The sequence below is a fragment of the Helicoverpa zea genome, chromosome 12 (assembly GCF_022581195.2).
Source record: "Helicoverpa zea isolate HzStark_Cry1AcR chromosome 12, ilHelZeax1.1, whole genome shotgun sequence".
NCBI lineage: Eukaryota > Metazoa > Arthropoda > Insecta > Lepidoptera > Noctuidae > Helicoverpa > Helicoverpa zea.
The window spans coordinates 3,562,861-3,589,185 of NC_061463.1; the positions used below are offsets into that span (position 1 = coordinate 3,562,861).

The window sequence follows — 26,325 nt, forward strand, 5'->3', positions numbered from 1 at the left end:
TCGATTGACATTTGATTGGTGTGCGATTGGTCTGCTATTTTGGTGATTTTGGTCAATACCTACGGTAGTTTGCTGTACAATCATTTTGCAATCGTAAATCATTTGCAGACAAAATGATTCATTATTGAATGACAGAAAAGGATAAAAACGTTTATTTCAAAGAAAAAATAACGGAATGCCACATACGTTTCAATCGTAATCGAGTCGGGATTGGATATCAGTCGAATCGAGTCGAACGTGAATCGTATGTTGCTTAAGTAAAATTAGGAGAATCGGGCCCCAGCTCATTTATAGCACTGCGGTTCGATACTAATATAAAATATATTCTTTCTACAGTAGATAGGTACTAGCTAACCCTGTTAGACATAAGCCGCTATTTCGAATAATTAAAGTAGAATCATTCCTAAATACCTACGCTTACCTACGTATGTAGGTACTTATGATATGCAGGAACTAATTAAAGTTTATTACCACCAAAAAAATGTTACAGAACTCGTTTATCTTATCACAAATGCTTCATGCCTTACAATGTTTTTATCTAAAACTAACATAATATAAAGATACTGGCTACCTAGTTAATTACGCACATAGTTGGGCTAAATAATGAGCCACATAGATATATGGTTACCATACTATGTAATTACTATAGGCCGTTGATGTCTTTGCAAGTATAGTTTACTTTGGTTTAGGAAAGACATCAACGCATTCGAATTAAAAGTATCTATCAGTTATTATATAACGTGTCTATGGTCTGATAAATAAAAATTTCAGCTTCCTGGAATATATTTAATTCGCGGATTAACATAGCCATACGAATTCAAAAGATCTAATTAGCGCTTTGTAGACTGCAGACGTCTAAAGGCGTACGCTTTGGGTACGTAACATGAACTCAAAGAGATTTAAATCAATGTCTTTGAATAAAGTACATAGGTAAGCGCGGTTAATAGATATTGTTCCGATGATCTCATGCCTCTTACACATAAATAATAATAATAGGTCATTAATAAAGTACTTTACTGTGATTGCTTATGAACATGCAGCGAATTTTAATACCTAATCTACAAAGATGATGAATATCTTATTAAGATCAGTCGCCATTAATCGCTTTTATTACCCCCAGTTAAGGTGGCTAATGAAATATTTTCATTATGCCAAGGTTCACGATCATCCTTTTTGCGCCTTATTTGTTTCAATAATGCGCCGTCGGTCAGAGTCACCTCGCTTTACGTCTATAAATAATCCTATTCGTGATTGGACGCTTGACTAAACAAAATTATTTCTGTTCAATACTCGCCCGGGCGCGGTCATAATAACTTGGTAAAGATGCCCTTAGAATGTTTACATGCATTAGGTACATCTGTGTGTACTCAGCTTTACGGGACTCGGGTGTTAGTTCTACAAGTTTGTCAAGAGATGTCGCTACTGTCGCTCGAAAAATATAAATTATTTAGAAAGATTTGACGTTACGAATGCATTTACATATATAAATTAATTGCAAAATTGAATGTACTTATATATCCATGTACATTTCGCAGAAAGAAGTACAAATTTTTTAATTTTCACATGCTAAGATGTCGTAACATTTTGCTATACTAGATGGTGCTAGCGTCGCGGTAACTTTGACAGAACTTATAATTTTAATAAATCTTTCGTCTCATTTGCTCGTGAAAGAAATCATTCGTCCATCGAGTAATTTGTTCGGCATACAGTTTTCGTAACGTTTATTTACTTGCTTTGCTGTGTTTTGTGAACAAAACTACAAATTTCAATTCGTACCGTGTTTAGTGATGACGTGAGTAAAAGTGAATCGTGCGAACGCAATACAATGGATCGGTGTACAATATTCAATGCTGGTAATGGGCGATGTTCTCGTTAAGACAAAAGGCTCGTCCTTCACACATTAGTAGAGCATCATTGTGCAAACAAGCTGTTATCTACACGTAATGTTAGAGGTGATTATTGTAATGCTAATAGCGTTACACTGCATGTAAGTAAGGCGAGCTCGCGCTCAAACATACTCTCACTGCGCCAAGCAGACGTTTACTAACTCTTGATGGTGGTGGGTTCTATCGCTTGCTGTAACCAGTACTACAGCTTACTAATCGACAAACAACCATGGCTAATGTAAAGAGTAGATTAAAAGCACCCAAAAGTGCATCTACAAAGAAGAAGACGGGACTAAGTAAAGTAAAAAAATCCTCAGGTCCCAAAGAGTTGTTGAAGAATGATAATGTGGTGATGAGGAGGCCGTGCAACCGTAAGATCTTGACCGCTGATGAAAAGGTCAAATTCTTGTTGAAACATGGACATATGCTCAAAGAGAAGTTTATAGCTAAACCACCGGTGAATGTGAAGCCTCCCTCGCCTATTAAAACACCAGGCGTTTCTAAGAAAAAACATAACAGCAATCATCCCATGATAGCAAAAAGCGGTCATCTTAAAAAGAATGCCAAATGCAATATGAAACTCGTTGGCAATATATTGAAGAATGAACTGATGATAAATGACTGCACTGCTAAGAACGGTGCAAACGGTGCAGTGTTGCGTTCACCGTTGCCAGTAGGCATGAACAATAACAATGATACAGCTATAACAGACCAAAACAATACATTTCATGACTTCTCTGATGAGGAGTGCAAGCTCTCGGGGGATGTGTCTGCTGCGTCTAACGAGGTTTCTGATGAAGAAGAATGTTCAGACAATTTGGAAGGAAAAGATACCAATAAATCTAAAAATGGCAAGAAGGCTGGTACAAAAAAGAAGACAAGTGAACAACATATCAAATTAAAAAATGGAGTGGTGTTGTCTTTAGCTAATTTTGAATGTGATCATTGTAAGAAGACGTTCAACAAGAAGGCTGCATTACGCAGCCACATGTACACACATCTTGGTATAAAGCAGTTTCGATGTCCGCATTGCCCACGTTTGTTTAAGAGACGCACCAACTTACACAGTCACATCGACCGCACTCACAAAGCTCTTGCAGATGATCCAGACATTTATGTTTGTAATTACTGTGATAAACCGTTCCTTGATAAAGAAACTTTGAAGGAACATCTTGCGTCTCACAGTCAAAGTGAAAATCCTTTTAAATGTATTTACTGTAACAAAGTTTTTGCCTATCACACTCTGTTGATGCAGCATGAGAGGAAACATATGGTGGGAGGCCGCCACGAGTGCACTCTCTGCAGCATGTCGTACCGCTGTCGCAATCGCCTCTACATGCATGTCAAAAGCCATTTGAAAATCAAAGATTTTGTATGCCAGTATTGTGGCAAGGACTTTTTAAGACAGAATTCACTTACAAGACATGTTGAGGTCAACCACGGTGGACATAGGATTGTGTGTCCGATCTGTAAAAAGAACTTGAAGGGGCACTTAACTGAGCATATGCGGACTCATGAGAAGAAGCGTCCGCATGTGTGTCCGGAGTGTGGACAGCGGTTCACTCAGTCCACACAGATGAACGTTCACCGTCGCTCGCACACCGGCGCGAGGCCGTACCCTTGTCGCATATGCAAGCGTCTCTTCTCTCACTCCAACGCTCTTATGCTGCATATTCGTCGTCACACAGGCGAGAAGCCATTCCCATGTGCCATGTGTCCTATGTCTTTCTCTCAGTTGCCGCACATGAAAACCCACATGAGGAAAATACACGGCAAGGAGAACCCGTACAAGTGTGCTAAGTGTAACTCCTTCTACAAGCTCAAGGCACAGCTTGATGTCCACGAGAAGACATGCACAGCAGGAACGGCCGCCAAGCCTGAGCCCAAAGGTAAAAAGAAGAAGTCCATCAAAGGTGATGACGAGATAGAAGTGGAGGCGTCCATGTCTCTCTCCCGCATGAGGTTCCTGCTCGCACTCCTCCTCACGATGATCGCTACCAAAGAAAAGCTCAAATACTTAGGTGCGTAATCTTTTATTACATACGAGTTTGTTTACACTACACTCATAATGGCACTGTTTTTTTTTCTTTAGTGTGGAGTACATTGCTTAGTGTGTGTCCGCCAATAACGGGAGCCCATATCGGCAATGCGTGCACAGTTCATAGTCATTTTCAGAGTGGCAAAATGTTGAATATCTAATGTTGACTTTTAATAATATTGTCTGGTACATAAGACATCAACGCGTTTCCATTCAGTTCGCATCATCATAGGTCATTGAGTTAATCGTAGTAACAAGGTCGTAATAACAACTGCGCCGTCATTGAAAATGCAAGTGCGATCGAATCGAACAAACATTACGAAGCACTACAGTATTTGTTCACTGGGTTGCGAAATGTGCTGCGTACCGAGTGTCGTGTGCTTGTGTGAGTGCAAACTTGTTGGCACGTTGTCCATCGCATAGCTTATGTCATCCTGGTTTTTTTCTAGCGAACATACTCGTCGATGTATGAACACAGACGAGTTGCCGACGGTAAACATAATGAGTAATATTTGTGAGTGAGTTCATTTCCCATTGTGTTGTTAATTTTTGGTGTTGGTCGGTGTCGGCGGGTAAATGTAGGTTATCGGGAAATGGAATAAGATTTTTATGTTCGTACTTATTTGTACAAGGCTTTCGGTTGGGTAGATTATAATGGTGGTGGTCTTGAATACCTTTTTGAAACTATGATTACGAAGCTTTGTAAATAAGCTCATTATTTTTGAGGTGGAAATCTCACATGTATTTTTCTGGCAGGTTTCAACAAAAGGCTGGTGGATGAAATCCTTATAGAGTCGTTGGAGGCTATGAGTCAGACTCCTTGCAAGGACGAGTCTCTCCCGCCTGTCAAGCGCCTTCGCAAGAACATAGAAATGCTCCTAATAGGGACCGTACCCAAAGACCAGATGGAAAATTTCAAGAAAGAGAACAAGTCTACGGAAGATATCTTGGAACTGTTGACGAATGAGAAAGAGAAATGAAGTCAGAGTAAATTTATGTGGTAAGCGACATATGGGTTTTCTATCCTACGTTTGATATGTCTTGTCCAGTCCGAAGTTAGCTGTTTGTTGCGCAGTAGACTAATTTGTTCAAAAAAATCTACTTCGCAGCCAAAAAGCTAACTTCAGATTTGTAAGCCAAGCCAAGATTCGTGTGACTATTTATTTATAGTTGAGGTGGGTCACGAAAATCGCGTGTAAAAAATGTTTAAACGACAAAGAATGCGATAAAGGTTTTTAAACGTCGACTAAAGAAGGTACCTTTAAACATGTAATAGTATCGCGTTCAAGTCCCGATCATTTATAAATATAAAAAATGTAGCCCTATTGTTTGTTTTAAAGGATAAGCGACAAAAAATGTGACCCTTTCGTTCATTTGTTATTCTTAAACAAAGTTGCACGTGTTAAAAGTTTCATTATTCGTCATCACGTGTGTAGCCGTTTTAGGAATGCCTCGCCTTTTAGTCTGACACATCTGGCTAAATAAGGGACATGCTTTGGTTCAAGATAGGTGCATGGAAATTACTTTAAAAATAAAGGCAATATTTTTTACAGCTTTTGACGCAAATTTTTAATTATACATAGGTGCAGTGTCTAAAAATAATATCGAATGTGCGTTTCCGTGTTGTATTTCACGAAAGCAGGGGCCCGATTCTCCTAAGTTAATAATGTCAAAATCGAATAGAAATCGAATCGCAATATGATCATAATAGCAGTTTTAACCATATCGGGCATTCTGCTACTAATAAAAGACCAATCGTATTCGATTGACATTTGATTGGTGTGCGATTGGTCTGCTATTTTGGTGATTTTGGTCTATACGGTAGTTTGCTGTACAATCATTTTGCAATCGTCAATCATTTGCAGACAAAATTATTCATTATTGAATGACAGAAAAGGATAAAAACGTTTATTTCAAAGAAAAAATAGCGGAATGCCACATACGCTTCAATCGTAATCGAGTCGGGATTGGATATCAGTCGAATCGAGTCGAACGTGAATCGTATGACGCTTAAGTAAAATTAGGAGAATCGGGCCCCATGAAGCAGGTGATCTATGCTCATGTGTGTAAATGTACATGCTTATTGTCTTGTGTAACTCTGCGACTCGGCCACTAGTGAGCGCACCCGAGTATACAAAAACAATATCCATGTACTTTCTCAACACACATAAGTATGACTCATTCCGACTTTACGATAAATAAATCATCTGTACTAAGAAATACCACAGTTTTCCAAACAATATTTTAATGATGAGATAAAAACATTTTACATCACAACAGAGCGATTCGTTAATCTCGTTTTAATCGCCACTTGACCGCATAACTATATATTTTTATAATCATCCATAGCTTGAAGTAGACTGCCTTTATTTTTGTAAATAAATAAATCATTACAAAATTGGTATAGTACAAGTTAAAATAAGACTTTTAGCGATAAATAGTAGAAGAGGTAGACTATTTATAAGTAATATTTAGCTCATGTACTAATTTATAAATCTTACGTTACCCGCCCCGCTAATTCTGTGGCCATATTAAATGAACGGAACTATAAATAACGTATATCATCATCTTCTTCTCGCTACAGAAATACAGTTCTCGTCAAATAATGTAACTATGCCGCTCTGAAGTTAGCTACTTGTGACTTCGCTATAGTTAGAATATGTCAAAATTTAGATACAGCATTGCGGAATGCGCATTCACAGAGGCAAAGTTATTTAACGACAGCAGTATTGGGATTATTAGGTGCATTTTGACTTGTATCACCCAGTATTTAGCACCCAACGTATGTTTCAATCATTTATTCATAATTTTCACTATTTATGTATCACTGTTCATCATTATTTTTTATATCTTGTGTTTTATATGGTCCTCAAATATTTTGGTGCAGTTTCATTTGTCTATCATATACAGGGTGTTTGGCGCATGGACCGACAAAAATTTTTGGGGGATTCGTGAGGCCATGTACTAGTTTTCACTCATAGACCCAATGTCCTATATGTCACTGTATTCGAGATACGATTTTTTTTGTTTGTTTTTAAAAATTACCGGAACTATCACCTTTAAAACGCTATAACTTTTCAGTCTGTTGTCGAATTTACACCAAATCACTTTCATTGCGTTCTCTGATGTATTATTATTCCAAATAAAACATAAATTCATAGCACTAGATGGAAAAAAAATACTTGTTGAGCTTCCAAACTCTTAAAAATGAAAAAACGTATGAAAAATGTCAAATTCAAAATTAATTATAAAAAAAAGTAAAAGCTTTTATGAACTTCGTTTAATAAAAAAAAATTGCCTACTTAATACCCTTTCCAACGATATGCCACATGGGTGTGAAATCATTAATAATGTCGTCAAAATCAGAGCAGGAACGAACACGCACTCTAACGTCTCTAACAACGAACCCGTTTGATAGAACAATGGTAAGCAGGTAATTGGCAGGTAAACTGCCTGTCTCTTTCTTACGCATGAAAAATATCTCTTGTCTTTGTCTATCATTGGGTTGGAGTTTGTTATGTGATCCTTGTTTAGTCGAGATTTGACTATCTCTGCTATCGGAAGTGTCCGTGTATTTCACGTTTTCCTATTTCGTTGTTTTTTGTTAAAGTTTGTTTTTGTTAAGTTTTGTTTGTTGAACTTTTCTGTTAAACTGTTGGTGTATTCACCGTGCTTGTTACAATGCCTAACTTCAGCAACGAAGAGTATGCTGACATGTTGTTGGCATATGGCAGCGCTAATTGTAACGCTCGTGAAGCGCGTAGAATTTACCAGCAGCGTTATCCTAACCGGCGTATACCACACCACGAGACGTTTGCTACAACCTATCGACGTCTGAGGGAGACTGGAAACATAAATTTCCAAGAGCCTCGCGTTAATGTGAGGCAACATAATGTTGTAATTGATGAAAGCATTTTGCAAGCTTTTGATGAGGATCCAACGACAAGTATTCGAGTTGTAGCTGAAAGACTTCACTTGTCGGTTTGGAAAGTTTGGTCAGTTCTTCGGGAAAATGGAAAGCATGCGTATCACTACACTTCTGTTCAAGGTACGTTAAGTACTTTATTTATTTTATCAGGCGAAATCGTAAAACTAAATTTTGAACCAGTTATCTTCGACCTTATTGTGCTGAAATTTTGCACCCAAAAAACTTGTATTTTAAAATGGTTTTAACCATACACTTATTTTAAACGTTTACAAATATCCTTGTAGCTTTACTGGTTCGTTTTTCAAATAAATACCTAGTAACTTTTATTTTTTCTAATTTTATCTTTTAAATTTATGTTAGTTTTTGCCATTCAAAAAGTGAATTTTTACCAGTCTTTAATGGATTGTTCTAGGTCTCATAGATGATGATCACAGGAGACGGCTCGATTTTTGCCGATTTATGATGCATACGGACGTAGATGATACAAATTTTTTAAAAAGAATTTTGTGGACTGATGAATCCAATTTTAATCACGAGGGAATTGTGAATCTCCACAACCTTCACCATTGGGCGCAAAAAAGACAAAATCCCCGCAAGAAAAGACAAAGTTCCTTTCAAACTAAGTTTAGTGTAAACGTTTGGGCGGGGGTTATTGGAAGACACCTGATCGGTCCACATTTCTTACCAGAGCGCCTGACCGGAGAAAATTATTTGAATTTTTTACTCGAAGATTTACCTGAATTGGTATTACCAGTATTAGATGGAGAACCAATTATTTTCCAAAATGATGGCTGTCCAGCACATTACCAGCGAGACGTGCGAGAACATTTGGACAACTGTTTTCCAAATTCATGGATCGGAAGAGGCGGCCCAATTCCTTGGCCTGCACGTTCACCAGACCTGACGCCCTTGGATTTTTATGTCTGGGGCCGTGCAAAAGAAATTGTGTATGCGACTGAAGTACCCACAAGAGAAATTTTAATCGAAAGAATAAATTGCGCCTTTGAAATTATGAAAGCAGAAATGCGACTGAGGACGACGACTGTAGAAATTAGAAAAAGATGCCGTGCATGCATTCGCAACAGAGGCAGTCATTTTGAACATAATTTATAACTTAAATTTAATTAAAACATTTTAAAACATTTTTGTGTTTTCATTACCCTGGCACTGGTTAATGTGTACCTTTAGGTTTGTGACGACATTATTAATGATTTCACACCCATGTGGCATATCGTTGGAAAGGGTATTAAGTAGGCATTTTTTTTTTATTAAATGAAGTTCATAAAAGCTTTTACTTTTTTTTATAATTAATTTTGAATTTGACATTTTTCATACGTTTTTTCATTTTTAAGACTTTGGAAGCTCAACAAGTATTTTTTTTCCATCTAGTGCTATGAATTTATGTTTTATTTGGAATAATAATACATCAGAGAACGCAATGAAAGTGATTTGGTGTAAATTCGACAACAGACTGAAAAGTTATAGCGTTTTAAAGGTGATAGTTCCGGTAATTTTTAAAAACAAACAAAAAAAATCGTATCTCGAATACAGTGACATATAGGACATTGGGTCTATGAGTGAAAACTAGTACATGGCCTCACGAATCCCCCAAAAAATTGTGTCGGTCCATGCGCCAAACACCCTGTATACATAGTGCATGCAGTTTTCTAACAAACTATCGATATCGATATGATTCTCAAATGTCACTTCAATGTCAATAGAAGTTTGACAGATAAAAATATTCCTCCTTACGCTACATACATATCTACGCCGGCGCCGTATTATGTATCTATTCATTTCGTCCTCGCTTTTCAAATCATTGTACATAATGTGCATTCACGGTCAGTGTCGGACCTGTAATTGATCTGTCGTATATAACAATGTTATGTAGCTCGTTCAACCGGTTACTGTTACATGTTTTGTATTAATTGCACATTTGATTGTGACAAGTCTAGGTTTTTGCATGAATGAATAAAGTTTTAGGACAGATAAATGACCCTCAACTTATCACTGTATATTATAAAAGATATCTGTCTGTTTCTTCCCTATAAAGTCAAAAACGACTGTGTGGATTTTCATATAGGTTTTCACCAATACATATTGTACGCACCTCTATTCTATAAGTAATAAACACGGGATTAAAGTTAAACCAAGTGACAAGAAAGGAATAACATACATTTTCATCGGTTTAAAGTTGGGTTAACTTTACTTTGTGATTATTTATAAGGGAAGGGGGTTAGTGTATATTAAAAAAAAAACTACTCAATAAGTTGAGCCAATTTTAAGTGGCATATTTAATATCAGGTTTTTTTTATATAAACGGTATAAATAGTACAATGATTAGAATCAGCCTTAACATGTTAAAATAGAAAAGAGTAGGAAAAGTAGTGCACGTAGATGAGAACTGAAGTTTAGGTATTTATTTTAAAACTGCTATATTTTTTTACATATTGAGGTTCTGAATTCAGTCGCTTATTTTGCTGATATATAATCCTGACAATTAGAGTAAATAAGTAGAATGTTTTTGTATGATACAAGACGACATTTTAATACTGTCGATATGTGACCCAAATAATGTAACATCACTATTCAATAAATAATAAAATTACATTAAAGTAATGATGTATCTAAACTTTGCTTTAAGATAAAATGTTTCGTCTTAGTATTAAAATTAATTTAACTTGAAGGAATCTGCCAATTAATTCTTAAAATAGTTCAGATAAAATGATTGGTATCAAGATGAATATCAATTGAATAACCTGAATGTTTAAATAGAACGTCCATTCATAATAGTAATAACTTAATTATTATTTTTAAATTAAGAAAAATATGTGAGTATTAATTTAAAAAGTTTGTTTAATGTATTTATTTTAAAGGCAGATTCCTTTTGTCATATAATCAACATTAAAAAAAAAACTAAACAATGTGACTTGCCATTGAATCAAAGTGATTATCCCAAAGATAATAATCGTATTGCATTTTAAAACTTTATTTATGCTAGTTTTAAACTTTTTTAATATTTCGAGTGTAAAAAGAGGTTTAATATAACAAATGTAAATATTCTGTCAATGTGAGTTTCTTTAAATTGCCATATTGGAATTAGTATTTTTTAACTTATAGAAAGAAAAGAAAAAGAGAGAATATTAATAATAATAATTCAAATATTTAATAAAAATATATTTATAGAACAGAATAGGCAGCCATCTTGGTTTTATTAAATGTCATTTTACACTCGATATAAAATAAATTGCGCATTAGCATTCCTTAATAGAATGATCGTGCCATTAATATCATTTGTGTGAATGGTTATAATTTCTAATTATAATTATTTATAATACAATAATATTTCATTTTTAATTGGATTGAGAAGTATTGTTACTGTTTTTTTTAATCAGCTATTGGTAGTATACCTAATCGGCTATATTTTATTTGGATCAAGTCTTAAATTAAAATTCGTTATTTATTTGTATACGTACACTGCCTTTTTTAAAAGCCAATATGCATTTCTCTGTAATTTTTATTGATAGGTCGTAGAAGTAAATTGAATCTCAATACCTAATTTATAAACGAAAATTCTAGAAGAAATGCCTGCACAGCTTGCATAGTTATCTGAAATTGTAAGTTTAAGTAATAGTAGTCCTATAATTTTACTTTGTATACAGGTCAAACGCGTAATTATTTATAATTTTAAAAATACTCGTATTACCGACAACCGTTCGACCAATTACATAAAGCATCTATTTTTACACTAATTACTTAAAGACAATAGCATTCATTTAGTTCTATGCCATTAATAAATTATTCGTGTGCGATCGAAGGTCTGCATGTGAACAAAAGGAAATTACTTCGCTCGCATCATTGCGTGCGCGCGTAAAATCTGTGACGCGTGTGACGTCACGGTTCGCGGCGTTTGCGCCGGCTGCCGGCCGATTTCATTGTGGAAAACATGTAAGCTGTTTAAGCATTCAATAAAGGAATTTAGACTTTATTTTGTTGATTATAGGAACTGTTTTGAGTTGTACTGGTTGAAAATAAAACCTTATCGTCTCAACGATATAATTTATGAAGGTTTTTTTTTTGTTGAAATGTTAAAGTTTCAATTAGTACCTATTGCAATAGTTTAATGTTGGCATATTTGAGCTTAAAATCGATAGATTTCTGTTCGATTGAAAACTGTAATTTTGTTCAAACAAGTAAATTGGGTTAAGTGCAGGCTATTAAATAAACATTACAAAGAAAAGCATTGTTTTTATACCAAATTGTTATTATAGGTAATATTTTATAGATTTGTGTCAGTGCCATTTGTTGTTATTCTTATATTATGATTCGTATATTATTTATAAGCCTTTTAGTGTGGGCAACACTTTTATAAAATAAAATATAATTAATAAACTGCGAATGATGAAAGAAGGTTGACTTCGATATGTAATAGCAATATTTTAATACATTCATTTGTGTTGTGGTTGGTTGTGTTTTTAAACGCACTTATTTCAACTTTTATTTCATACTTGGGTCAATCACGTAATCACAACTTTTGTATCGATGTAATTCTAGCTTAAATTTTAACTAATGTAGTATGCAGACAATAAAATGTCCGTTTTTATGCAAAATGGAACCACTCGACAAATTTCATTTTTTACTTTTTTTGAAGAATACTAATGTAAAAGTGGTCTAAATTCTTATACAAAATTTTGATATACCTTCTTTCCAAGGGGGAAATCATGTGGTTCTTTTTTGTATAAGAATTTAGACCACTTTTACGTTAGTATTCTTCAAAAAAAGTAAAAAATGAAATTTGTCGAGTGGTTCCATTTTGCCTAAAAACGGACAAATATTACACGGTGTTCAATAGAAAGAATCGTAACCATATCATGCTTTAACTGCTTGTATGTCGCTGATTATAAAACAATAGAAAATCAATTGTGCCTCGCGTATATCCGCACTCCGACATACAAAGGGTTAATTTAAGTGCCTCCAAAATGTGACATCGGGCCTGACCCAATTTTTTTAAACATTATTTATATTTTTGTTTTATGAATGTACTGTAATGTTAAGTAAATTGTATTTTAATAAGAATTGTGGGTTTAGGGGTTAGCCAAAGACACGCCCACCTTAGGTGTAAAGTCAAATATTGTACCTATATTATATTTATGCGTGCATGCAACTTAGGACAGTATTCGATTGTACGTGAAGTCGATATTTACAAACAGCATTCGAATACTGGCCGAAAGTACCAAAGAATACTGATAGTGAATTCACTAACATTAAAATGTAACTACTGAATTTATGAGTTTTATTTTAAACCCAGTAGTGAGGAGAAGTCTGACCTAACAAAAACCAGTCTAACCGGGTGTAGGTATTGTGTTACCCAGGTACCTGGGTGGAGATCAGATAGGCAGTCGCTCCTTGTACTTGTAAAAAAAACTACTGCGAACTGGACTGGAAGCCGTCCTCAACAAAATTAGGAAATGAGTAGACTGATAATAAATGGCGGGAAAATAAAGGCATAACCAAAATTAAATCCACTAAACAAATGCACAATCAATAAAGCTCTAATTGCATATTGCAATTGTAAGTTACTTGAGCAAAATGAAATTCTATTTTCATACTATTTACACCAATACTAGATATTGATAAAGATATTTCTGAGGAAAGTTTAGTAAATACCCAATTTGAATGATGCTGGGTGGGACGGTAGTGTATATTAAATCTGTCGTAAATATTACATCAACAACCAACTCGTTGAAGAACTTGCTATTTACTTTTGTGTGTGAAGCGGAACGCAATAGTCAACGTGACACTCGAAACGTCAACTTCAGGCACGTCAACAATCTGCCAAAACTGTCAAAATCAGACAGATTCCCCCAGCGAGTTGTTCAAAACAATACGTGTGTACCGATATGTGGCCCTAAAGAAATTCCGTATTTAGGGGCGTATGTGTAGTGAAAATAGTTTAGAAAACTTACAAACATGGGTACCACAGGCCAATCTATCACGCTGGCCAACAGTATTATCGGAGTCGGAATATTGGCTATGCCTTTTTGCTTTCAACAAGTAAGTTTCATTTTTTTTTAAATTTTAAATGTACTACATATATCAGGTTTATTTTCGGTAGTAATTTTATTAGTCTATTACCCGTTTAAATTTTAAAAGATTGTCTCGTAAATTCGGCCTAGGATGTAACAAAAGATAACCTTAGCCTTGGTGAATCCAGTTCAGCAGTTCTAGTAAAAAAAAACTGTTTTGATGACCTTTACCTATCAATCAAGAGTAGATACAGTTCCTAAGAAATATAATCTTGAGCCTGTTAGGGAAAAAATAATAGTTACTTCTTCTGTATAAAGATATATTTAAATAAGGAAAAGTTATTGCTGAAGCAACTTAAACAAGTTTCGATAAATTTTCGGTTAATTTTGCTGATAAATTTTGTATTTTTCCCACAGAGATATGTCTATACAGGATACAAGTTAATATTGTATGAATTGGTTGAGTGATGTTTGAATAAAAAAATATTATTTTCCTATTGTTTTTCTTTCAGTGTGGTGTATTGCTAGCTACTCTCATATTACTGTTTATGGGTCTGGTCTCAAGATTATGTTGCCACTTCCTTTTGAAATCAGCTCTCCTCGCAAGAAGAAGAAATTTTGAATTTTTGGGTAAAGTATAAACTATACTAATATACTGACTACACTATGTTTTAAAAAATCATCAAATTTTGTTTTATTTTTTTTATTGCCAGATAACTTATATCTGAGGTTATGGATTCTTTCAGGTCCTCTATAGTGTCTGTTGAGTCCTTCTTCTTACTTGTTGCTTTCAAGTGGTTTATCTGTATTGCTTTTGGTCGAGGATTTTTTGTGCTCCCTTCTTTTAGACAGCTACGTACCATACGGTGGTTAGTATTAAAATTTAGATGTTGTATTACTCCTGTGTCACTAAATGCTCTCACTTTGTTGGTAATTATGTAGTCGATTTCGTTTCTAGTCTTTCCGTCCGGGGATATCCAAGTCCACTTGTTTTTAGGATTTTTGCGGTACATGGAATTTAGAAGTCTTAAGTTATACTCAAGTAAAAGTTCAACCAATTTCTCTCCGTTTTTGCTTCTTTTTCCTCTTCCAAATTTCCCTATTATATTTTCTTCTCCTGGTTGTCGAGCGCCTACTTGAGCGTTGAAGTCGCCCATGAGCACTATATTATTTCCCGAGTATTTTTCTATGACTTCTCTCAGCCTGTCGTAAAAGTTTAATATTTCCGTTTTTGTTGCTTGTTCTGTCGGCGAGTATATTTCGATGACTGTCCACTTTTTGGGATGTTTTGGTAAGTTGAGGTGCAGTAGGGCTACTCTATCCGATATTCCTTCGAATCCTATAATGTGGTTTTTTAGTTTTATGTTTACCAAGAACCCCACTCCTCTATGACCTGCGACTTCACCTTTGTGATACATGATATAGTTACCTCTCTCTTCTATTCCCTCTCCCAATCTCCGCATTTCGCTTATACCCAGAATGTCCCACTTGATGTTTCCGAGTGCTAACTCTAGCTCTTGTAAACTCTCTGTTGTTCTCAGTGTTCTTGTGTTTAATGTACATAGATATAGACTACATTGTTTTTGAGTGTCTTTTTTTGTATTGGTTATAGTAGGTTTTGTTGGAGGGTGTTGGTCGGATTCCCCCACGGTGACCAGCCGGCTGGGGGGACAGTTTATTAAAGTTTTTCTCATTTTTGTGCTTGTTATTGTTTTTTCATGTTGTTTTATCCGGTCGGAGGGGGCCTCTACTTGTTTTTTGGCAGCTCCGGCATCGAGTTTGATCCATCACGTGAAACATATGCTAAAATACTTGGTTTAATTACTTCCCTTGCCGAGTTTAGGGATGTCGTTGTTTTAACTGTACTTTCCGTGTTTAGTTTTTTCTGGGCCGGGGTGCTTGGTGACTTTGTGTTCCCTCTCTTCCTTTTTTCGCGGTTATTGATCTCCGGTTTTTTAACAATCAGTTTATCGTACTTTATGAACGCCATGTTTCCAATTTTCCTTTCCTCTTCCACTTGCAGTTGCAGTTGTTTGCGCTTTTCTAATATCTCTTTTGGAAAGTCTTCCTTGATGTAAATTCCATCTGGCAAGCGAGCTTTGTTCCGTAGAATCAAATGTTTTTTCCACGTAGTTGTGAGAGTGACAACAACAGGTCGAATTTTATCTTGTTCTTTTTTACCAATTCTATATATATATTACTGATTTCGAAAACTTCAAAATGCACTTCCATTTCCATAATAATGTCTCTTATGCAGTCCACTAAGTCTGTTTCAGTTGTTGCTTTTCCTTCTTCTATGCCAAAGAATATAAGATTATTTTTGCGCTTATCCTTATCGACGTTTTTGAGTTTTGACTCTAGTTCATTTATTTTATTTTTAAGTTGGAAGTTTTCCTCAGTTATTGCTTTTAACTTTTCGTCCAGCACCGCCATGACGTTTTGTGTGACTGAAGTTGTTATAAGATTTGTTTGTTTGTCTAACTTTTCGTCTAATCATATATAGACTTAAACGAAAAATATAAGAAAATAGAAAATATGCTCAAAAAACATACAGTGATAGAAAAAGACAAAAGCAAGACAACTTATTTAAGTGAAAAAACTGTAAAATTAATCGAAGATAGAAGAAACTTAACAAAGGACAAGGATAAGAAAAATAAACTTAAAGAAATCTGTAATCTTAGTAAACAAATTCGCGAGAATATGAGGAAAGACAGGATAAACAGAAGAACCAAAACCCTAGAGGAGCACATCATCAAAACAGGAGGTACAAGAAAGGCGCTCAAAGAACTCCGAGAAAAGGGAAAAGAATGGATACCAAAAATGAAAGATAAAGAACAGACAACATCTTCCCGCATCGAAATTCAAAACATTGCAACTAACTATTACCGATCACTGTATCAAAAACTCAGTTCTGACCAACCACAATCACACCTACCTGATGAAGAACAAGTTATAGAAATAGATAGAATCCAAGATACTGAAGTTATACCACAAATACTAAAATGTGAAGTAGAACAGGCTATAAAAAGTCAAAAAATGGAAAAAGCTCCGGGCCCAGACAACGTTACGAATGAAATTATGAGAGGAACAATCAATGAACTCAGCCCAATACTAACACGGGTCTTTAACGAGACACTATATACAGGCATCATTCCAAAAAATTGGGCAGAATCACATATAATTCTTATACACAAAAAAGGTCCAAAAGACGAAATGGGAAATTACAGACCCATATCCCTTATTTCCAATGTATACAAGGTCTTTGCTAAAGTAATCCTAAACAGAATATCAAACCGCCTCGATGAAAACCAACCAGTGGAACAGGCGGGATTCAGGAAAGACTTCAGTACAATCGACCATATACATACGATAAAACAGATCATACAAAAATACAATGAATACAACAAGCCCATATACCTGGCCTTTATAGATTACTCCAAGGCATTTGATTGTTTGATACACGAACAGGTATGGCTGAGTCTAAGAGAGCAGGGGATCGAACGCACTTACGTAAATATCATCAAAAATATCTACAAAGAAAGCAAGGCTTGTATCAGGCTGGAATCCACAGGAAACGTTTTTCCCATAGAGAGAGGTGTCAGGCAAGGTGACCCATTATCACCAAAGCTGTTTACAGCAGTGCTTGAGCAAATGTTCAGAAAATTGGAATGGGATCATCTGGGGCTGAACATAAACGGGGCACGACTGACTCACCTAAGATTTGCAGATGACATTGTTATATTGGAGGAAGACCCTAAAAAACTAGAATACATGATAGAAACCTTAATAAGTAGAAGCAGTGAAGTGGGTCTAGAAATAAACCGCACTAAGACTAAATTGATGACTAATTCAACCCACATAGACATAACAGACAATGGACAAAAAATCGAATATGTAGAAGAATATGTATATCTAGGACAGATAATATCGCCAAACGACCAAATGTCAAAGGAAATAGACAAAAGAATCGCAACTGGGTGGAAAAAGTACTGGGCGCTGAAAGAAGTGATGAAAAGTAAGGAACTGAGCATAAAGATCAAAAAGAAGACTTTTGATACCTGCATCTTACCCTGCATCACATACGGCTGCGAAACCTGGGCCCTGACGAAACACCATAGAGAAAAACTAGAAAGATGCCAGAAAGGAATGGAACGAAGCATGCTAGGGTTAAAGCTAAAAGATAGAGTTAGAAGTGCAGATATACGGAACAAAACCAAACTAACCGACATACTGTCACGCATCGATCAACTTAAATGGAGGTGGACTGGCCATATGCTAAGATGTAAAAGGGAGAAATGGAGCAAACAGGTGACAGTTTGGTACCCAAGGGATGGATTCAGGAGTAGAGGACGTAAAGCAAGAAGGTGGGAGGATGACCTAAAACTCACGTTAGGAGCTCACTGGATGAGAGTAGTCACGGACAGGGAACAGTGGAAAGAGTTGGAGGAGGCTTTTGCCGTAAGGCACACCGAAGTCAGAGACATTCTGTAACTGCATGCATGTAAATAGTTTTCATAATTTTTTAAAGGATAAGTTTACCGTAAGATTTTATTCTTTGTTACTTACTTTTAAGTTTTCGGTAATAAAAGGCTATATTATTATTATTATAACTTATATCTGATGTATATGTTTAATGGCTTTTGCATAAAAAAATAGCAAACTGAAAAATCTGCACCTAAAGACAAAAATAATGCTTTCTCCGGTTAATCAAATATTCTATATTTAAACTCCATTACGTTTTGCAGTCAGTTAGTGGTAATAATTTCCTAACAGTTACCTATTTTTTTTATGTTTTAGCTTTCCATGTATTCGGGCAGGCAGGAAAAATAGCTGTAGAAGTTGGCATCATTGGATTTCTGATGGGAACATGTATAGCTTACTTTGTTGTGGTCGGAGATCTGGGACCACAAATTATTGCTAAGATGTTCAACATTAACCAGAGTGATATACTGAGGTATGTATTTAAAGATTAACATTTTTTTCCAGGTGGAACCATGACATTGATTTTGTAGTTGAATTTTTAAGAAGCTTATACTGCATTTCAGTACATAATAATATTTGGACCTACCCATTTTGTTAATGTGTTACGTTATGCTACAATCTGTTCTACTTTATATCAATAAAGATTTATTTATAACATGTAACTTGAATGCTCTTTCAAGCAAAAACTTCTGAATGATTATGATAACATAAGAGGTAGGATAATCTTTATCCTCTGAGATGGATTGCCAGTAGACGGAGGTGACCAGCCACTGCCGAGATGTCACGAAAGTCGTCTTTGGTCCTCGTGGCCCCTCTCTAAAAGGCAGAAGACGGCACAAACGCTGAGGTTTTTAGTGGGTGCAAGCCCCGCATAACCTCACCGTCTCCCTGGGCGGTGTGTGTATGCGTCAGGCATTTTCCTCAGCTGAAGCAAAAAAAAAATAAAAAAAGGATAATCTTTATCCTGGTGCAGTAACTAATTCTCTCTGGATATGTGTGAAACCACAGATGGAAGCTCCCACATGTAATTTAAAATTTTGGTAACATTTATACATTCATAGTACTCGTTCTAAAGTAAAACAAAATCTGTTGTAACTGTTTTTAGCTCTTTCTCATTGTCTCCAAAAGTTATTTTGTAAACAGCTGCCTTTTACTATCAGTTACTTTTGCCAAACAGCTGAAACATGTTTACAATATAATAAAGGAAGAAACATTTTTGCTATTTGATTCGCTTAAAAACTACATTACCATAATTTCTTTTTAAATTATTTTTTGCAAATGGCTGTTTGCTTATTTTTGTCCCAGTAACATAGGCTTTTTTTTTATCAAGTTAATTGAAGCTCGAAACACGAAAAATGGCTAATGTAAAAACAAAACATACTTTAAATTTGTTATTAGTCTTTATTTATTTAATTGTTATTAACACCTTTATTTATACAGGAATGAATTTTAAGCAGTGCGCAAAAAAAAACTGGGGGTCCAGAATCGTTAACAGAACATATCTGCATCATCAGTAAAAAATTTTTTTTTCATTCTTTTGTCCGCCCTAAAATCAGCAAAATATGGATACCAACTATTCGTACGCGCGCCGAGCGGAGCTCGCGTCGGTAAACCGGTTTCGCGTTGCCGCCGTGCATACTATGACGACTGTGACCGTACTATCGGTTACAAAATAAACATCTTTAGATATCAATAACTTTTCTTTTTTGTACTAAAACACTACAAAATAAAAATATACGTATCTATAAAACTTATTTAACTATAAGTTGACAAAGTTTGCGCACTGGATAAAATTCATTCCTGGATGTATTATACATATAATATTGACTTTATAAGCCAGCATTGCCTAGTTTACGCAATTCGTATCATTTGCGGAGGTTAATTGACTATGAAGGATTTACTTAATCAAGTGTAACGTAACAGTTTTATGCATTTTTTTTTTTTATAGCAACATTACTTTTATGCTTGCAGTCATAGAACGTGATTAAATAAGGATTTAATGGGTCGCTTATCAGAGTTTTAAGCTGGGTTATTAATTGTTGCGATTATGATGTGATGATTTTAATTGTTTGACGAATTTAATTATGCATTACTAGCTTCTGCCAGCGGTTTTACTAGTTTCTTGAGAGAATACTTCCCGTTCCGGTATAAAATATAGCCTTACTCCTATAGACATTTTTTTAAATCGGTCCAATAGTTTTTGAGTTTATCCATTGTAAGCGAACGAACAAAAATATTTCCTCCTTATAATATTTGTGAGAAATAATGTCCTACCCTCTAAATTTTGTGTATTTTGTGTGTAGTTTAAAAAATTCTTACTCTTATTTTTGAACTTAACTTTCAATCATAATTCTTTTAATTAAACTTCTCTTACAGAACATCAATAATGGTGATAGTATCGATCGTATGCGTGCTACCACTGGGCTTGCTGCGAAACGTGGACAGTCTGAGCAACGTGAGCGCGGCCACCATTGCCTTCTACTTCTGTCTAGTTATGAAAGTGAGTTTTTTTCTCTCATTTTTATTTCATCTCGAAATACAGCCTGGCTAGTTCGTAAGTGACTCGCATGATCACAGTCATGTCAGCTGCCACTGTCCCGCGCGCCCCCATAATCACCCCTGCTCTTTGCGTGGACCTGCAGAGTGTCACTAAAGAGCGGGCCAGGATGTACTTAAACGCAACTTTAAGTTTCACTTAAAAGCATTCCTTACAATTGAGTGGCTGTAGAGTTTCTGTATTCGGCCATTAGTGGGATAAACACTACTTTAGAATTATTCTTCTTGTTTTAGAAAAATGCCGATGAAAAAGTGAATTAATGTAGGTGTAAAATCTAGGCCTACCCCTGAACTTTCTTCCTAGAACCTATAAACAAAGACCAAGCATTTTTTTTAAATTAAATATGTAGTAAAATTCTAACAGTCTCAGCCGTTAACTTGAATTACATAACAATCAAGATTTGTGTGACTAATACCCGTTTAATTTAATCGATATTGAAACACCTTGAAACTCGATAGTGTAATAAAAGAACACAGTAACCAACTGTGTCGGCGTGGCGTCAATACATAGTTTATTATTCAAAGTATGAATAATAATAATGGTTCATTTCACCATCAGTAGAATTACTCATGTTGTTGAAAGGGTACTTACTGTTATCAGTAAACAAGAGACACTTGTGTTATCTATATCTGTTGATAGGTACAAGTGTTTTAATTATCGTCTGTTAAGTAACATTAAACAACACAACAAAATTTGTTATGAATACCTTTTAACAAATTATATTAATTATGTGATTGCAAAATTCAATACTCATAGAAAAGCTGTGAATTATGTTTTTGCCAGGGAGTAACATAGGCTCGTTTTAGGATAGCAAATTTTTACTCCTTTCCCTACAGCATGTTCGACCAAAATCAATCATTAACCGCTTGTATGCCGCTAATTATAGAACAATAGAAAATCAATTGTGTCTCGCGAATATCTGCGTATACAACGGGTTAAAACAGCTAATTATTTTGGCATTGACTATTGGACAGACAAAAACTCATTCAGTGATTAGTGTACGCCGTAACTATTTCCAACATTCCTGCAGAAAAATCGTCGAATAAATTCTCTAGATCTGTTACTTTCATTGTGTCTTTGAATTCCAGGTAATATTCGAAGCGGCCGGCGTGATGCTGACGAGCGACTGGAACCAGCGCGTCGAGATGTGGCGTCCGGCCGGCTTGTTGCAGTGTGTGCCTATATTCTCTATGGCATTGTTCTGTCAAACGTGAGTGTGAACTCCTTTTGATCTCTCCTCTCCTTTTTATTTATAATGGAGGGGTAGGTAGGGTAAGGGTCGATTTTATTAGGTAGGGTATTTAATGTTAGGTAATACTTTTGTACGAGCGAAGTTTCAATAGGGGATTCATTATATTTTTTAATTAACTTAGAGCGAAAACCTCGAAAATGCATTTTATCTATTTTGGATACGTTACTAGAAAGAAAAAGTCACAAAGAATTTTCTATATTTTTTATCTGAAAAGTTCTTCTCTTACACTTACGAGGTTTTCACACAGGCAGCGCATGCTGAAACTAATTGAAAGTAATATTACAGCGTTAAGTCTGTATGCTTTGTGTCCCATTACAGACAACTGTTCGAGATATTCGAGTCCCTCCCAACACTTTCACTGGAGAAGATGAACATAGTGACGAAGAATGCTATCAACATCTGTACCGCGGTCTATTTCACTCTCGGCATGTTTGGATACGTTGCCTTCGCTTCTCGTGATATATCAGGTGAGTTTGTTTTGTGGAGAAGATGAACATAGGTAGTGGAGAAGATGGACACAGACAGGGGAGAAGATGACTATAAACAGTGGAGAAGATGAACATAAACAGTGGAGAAGAACGTCGTCAACATCTGTACATTTAAATAAATTGATGGTCGAGTAGACTAGTAGCTATAATAAACATTTTTTTATTTCAGGCAATATCCTAATGAGCTTGAGCCCTACAATGGCAAGTGATGTTATCAAGCTTGGTTTCGTGATGTCGCTCGCGTTCAGTTTCCCGCTCATCATATTCCCTTGCAGAGCGAGTTTGTACTCGTTCTTGTATAAAAAGGTAATTTTTACATACAATTATGGACGTTCAATTAGAAATATTATTTGTGATTGTGAATTTAGGCAACTAGACCAATCAAAATCAAGCAAAATTCACTTTCAAAAAGTTTTGCTAATTTGCTTTTTGAAATAAAACTATTGAAATCTTTCAAAGGACCCAATTAAACTTCATATCATACTTAATAATGCACAAAAAAATAATGATGTCAATATTCTTCTCCACAGGTCCACTCATCCCACCACGATCACATAATCAACCACTCGATCCCCGAAACCACATTCCGCTGTATAACAGTGGGTATAGTGGGAGTGGCTCTGTTCATCAGCCTGTTGATCCCCAACATAGAGCTGGTGCTGGGCCTGGTGGGCTCCACTATAGGAGTGCTGATCTGCGTCGTGTTCCCGGCCGCTTGCTTCCTCAATGTCACCTTTAAGAATACCAATGAACGGGTGCTGGCTAAGGTGAGAAGTTTTTAGATGAAGGACTTTTTTTTTTACCTGATATGTCAAGTATTTTGTTAAAAACATTTGGTTTTGGAAGTTAAAAACTAAAAATCTGGATAAACTGCAGAAAAATCACTTGAGTTACTGTTAAAAGTGCACCTTCTTCCCTGAAGTCCTAATGTTACAACAAAATTTAGCCCTGTGGTTACAATGTCATAAATAAAGGCGCCCTTTCAAACAATTAGCCTATGGACAATTACAATAGTCCCTTTCAGAACCTTCTTATAAATAAATTTTACTCTATCTCCCTAACTTTCGTGTTTCTTATTTTCACAGGGTGTACTAGTCCTCGGGCTAGTAATAATGGTGCTCGGAACATACGCCAACTTGCAGGCGGCGGAGAGCAGCATCGAGAAGTATGATGATAAATACACGCAAGAACGTATTGACAAGATCGTTGAGGACTTCTTTGAGAATAGAGATAAAGACGGTATGTATCAACAAAGTTATTTAGGTATAACATTTCTTTTTGTCATTATTTACCATTATAATACATATTTTAAGTAAATATTCCAATTAAAAAAAAATAGTTTTGAACTAACACATATCGTCATTTTTATGACACCTCAATATTTACATGTATTATTGTTCCTTCACAGATGTTTATTTGAAACCACCGCCAGAGAACAACCTACCAAAAGAACCTATCAATACAATAGAAATAAAGAAAGATATTCGTAAAGATTCAGAGGTCCAACCACCAAATCCCGTGCCACCAGAATCACAATCCAACGAGAAATTGCCACAGACAAAGAAAATAATAAAAAAAGAAGAAAAAATAATACCAAAACCTGAAATTAAAGAAGCTATAGACAAAGTATCAGAAACTCACCCAAGAAATCTCAAAAATAAGTTAGAATCTAAATTAGCAAACGGTATAAGCAATAGCGAAGCTCAGAAAACAAATGAAGTCAAGCCACAGTCGAACGAAGATAAAATCGACATGATCAAACAACAGAAACTTATTGAAACTATCAAACAACATGGTGAAGAACAAAAAGAGTTAATAAAAGAACAGAAAGAAATTCTAGATGAGATATTAAAAACTAAGAAAGAACTTCAACAAAATAAGAATGAAGCTGAAGGAGCTATTGAAGCTAAGAAAATTGCTGTGGAAAGTATCAAACAGATTGCTGATATGGCAATAAAAAGTATAGGTGGGGTGTCGGAGAAACCTGACGTTAAAGATGAAGTAAAGGCAGAAAGGTTGGAGAAATTAACTAATGATGCTGTGCAAGAAATAGCTAAGAAGGCTGTGGAAACTATAGAGGCTATTCAGGAAATTAAAGAAAAGCCTGAGCAACCGATCGCTCCCCAAAATAATCTGCCGAATGCTCAAGGAAACGTCCAAGTCCCGAACATTCCCGTACAAAATGTTCAAGCTCAGAATGTGCAGCCAGCAGTACCAGTCAACCCTCAAGTGATACAAGGTGCTAACATGCCTGTAAAACCAAAAGATCAAGCTCCCAATAATATAGCTGCAAATGTAATTCCACAAGTAAACGGCGCAGTTGTCAATCAAAATGGCGCTGCAGTTCAAAATAATGTTAATAATGTCAACCAGCAACTAAAACGAGAAGTAAAGCCTGCTAATGAAATAGGAAAAGAAAACGCACAAGTACCGAATATTCAACCAAAAGTTCCAGAAAATAACGCACAAAATTTACCTAAAGTAGACAATGTAAATAAATCAGTTTTAAATGCAGAAGTTGGTGTAGAAAAGGCACATTCGCATTCACGTGATGAGCCACAATCATATAAGCAAGGTGAAGATACACAAGCCAAGGTTCCCGAGAATAAAGTCGTTCAAAATGTGCCTCCACCTATAGTTAATGAGCTTGCTAACAATCAAATGAAGATCAACAGACAGCCTGCAATACAACCTAATAAAGACGATATTAAAGTTAATGGGCAACCAAAAGTTCAAAATCATGGTGTTAAACCGAATTTACAAGCGAACGTCCCTCCACCAAATTCTAATTTACAACAGATTGTCAATCAAGCACACGCTAGACAGAAAAGAGAGGTTGTCGATTGTACCAAAAAGGTGACTTTAAAACCAGAGGACCAAGCGATTTGTAGAAACTCAGTAGACGGGAATAAAGATTCTCAAGAAATATTGAAAAGCGTAGATTTGAATGAAGTAGCCTTACCCAAAAGTTTATCTCTCGATGTCAATGCATTACATCACATTAGCAGAGCATTAAAAAGCTTCGATAAAGACGAAAGATAAAATTTTCGTTCGCATTTTGTTGGTTGTATGTGTGCACTATACTGATGCATTTATTTGTTAATACGTTTTTAATCTACAGTATTCTTGATAGGAACTCTTTGTTCTGTTGAGATAATCACGTAAGGATGTTTCGAACACTTTTCAAAAATTATTGAGATTTTTTGCCATATTAGATAAGAATTGGATACTTAAAATTATTGTAATGTAATGGTAAAATTGTGTAAAATGCTTATACGATTTTTAAAAAAATATTGGGAAATTGCGATTGAAGTATAAAATGCTTTCAAGTTTGCGGAATATCACTTTATTTTGAAACTGTTTTATTTTGATGTGATCTCCGATGTATTTATTTAGGTCTTTAAGAAAATAAAACGCTGAGATTTCGAACTTAATCCTTGTTCCTAAAACGCATAAGTTATAATGTGATGAAAAGTAAAATACTTTGGACTGATTGTGTATTTATAAAGGAATAAAGATATTTTCAAGGAAAGTATCTTGGTTTTATTTAAAACATATTTTCTCCTATTCTTTTTAAATTATTAACACCAAAAAAAATTACATGTAAAAAATTTCAAGTTTCCCTATGCAATATTTCCATCGTAAAAAGACTGGGAGAAAAGCGGCGA

The 26,325-nt window shown here is 35.4% G+C and overlaps 2 protein-coding genes across 6 annotated transcripts; both read left to right on the top strand.

The window, feature by feature from the left end:
- The first annotated feature begins 1,423 nt into the window (after positions 1-1,423).
- LOC124635313 (zinc finger protein 25-like) lies at positions 1,424-5,671 on the top strand. Of its 5 annotated transcripts, none has more exons than XM_047171184.1 (3): positions 1,424-3,907; positions 4,374-4,442; positions 4,681-4,820. In XM_047171184.1, exons 1-2 carry the CDS (start codon positions 2,116-2,118, stop codon positions 4,394-4,396), a joined length of 1,815 nt encoding a protein of 604 aa, XP_047027140.1. In that variant the 5' UTR covers positions 1,424-2,115; the 3' UTR covers positions 4,397-4,442; positions 4,681-4,820. The 5 variants fall into 5 exon arrangements, with proteins under 5 accessions (XP_047027140.1, XP_047027141.1, XP_047027137.1 ...); XM_047171185.1 differs by having other exon boundaries at positions 4,374-4,438; positions 4,681-4,795; XM_047171182.1 differs by lacking the exon at positions 4,374-4,442 and having other exon boundaries at positions 1,430-1,987; positions 2,204-3,907; positions 4,681-5,671.
- Positions 5,672-13,703: 8,032 nt separating this feature from the next.
- On the top strand, positions 13,704-26,189 carry LOC124634990 (putative sodium-coupled neutral amino acid transporter 10). The gene is made up of 10 exons (XM_047170715.1): positions 13,704-13,906; positions 14,391-14,508; positions 18,676-18,832; positions 20,737-20,860; positions 22,006-22,127; positions 22,488-22,636; positions 22,827-22,963; positions 23,188-23,424; positions 23,743-23,896; positions 24,066-26,189. Exons 1-10 carry the CDS (start codon positions 13,823-13,825, stop codon positions 25,697-25,699), a joined length of 2,916 nt encoding a protein of 971 aa, XP_047026671.1. The 5' UTR covers positions 13,704-13,822; the 3' UTR covers positions 25,700-26,189.
- Positions 26,190-26,325: the final 136 nt, after the last annotated feature.

Coding starts and splice junctions, on each gene's coding strand:
- LOC124635313 (XM_047171181.1), top strand. CDS start 2,116: ATGGCTAATGTAAAGAGTAGATTAAAAGCACCCAAAAGTGCATCTACA. Junction 3,908..4,680: donor AGAAAAGCTCAAATACTTAG/GTGCGTAATCTT, acceptor TTTTTCTGGCAG/GTTTCAACAAAAGGCTGGTG.
- LOC124634990 (XM_047170715.1), top strand. CDS start 13,823: ATGGGTACCACAGGCCAATCTATCACGCTGGCCAACAGTATTATCGGA. Junction 18,833..20,736: donor AACCAGAGTGATATACTGAG/GTATGTATTTAA, acceptor CTTCTCTTACAG/AACATCAATAATGGTGATAG. Junction 23,425..23,742: donor ATGAACGGGTGCTGGCTAAG/GTGAGAAGTTTT, acceptor TTATTTTCACAG/GGTGTACTAGTCCTCGGGCT.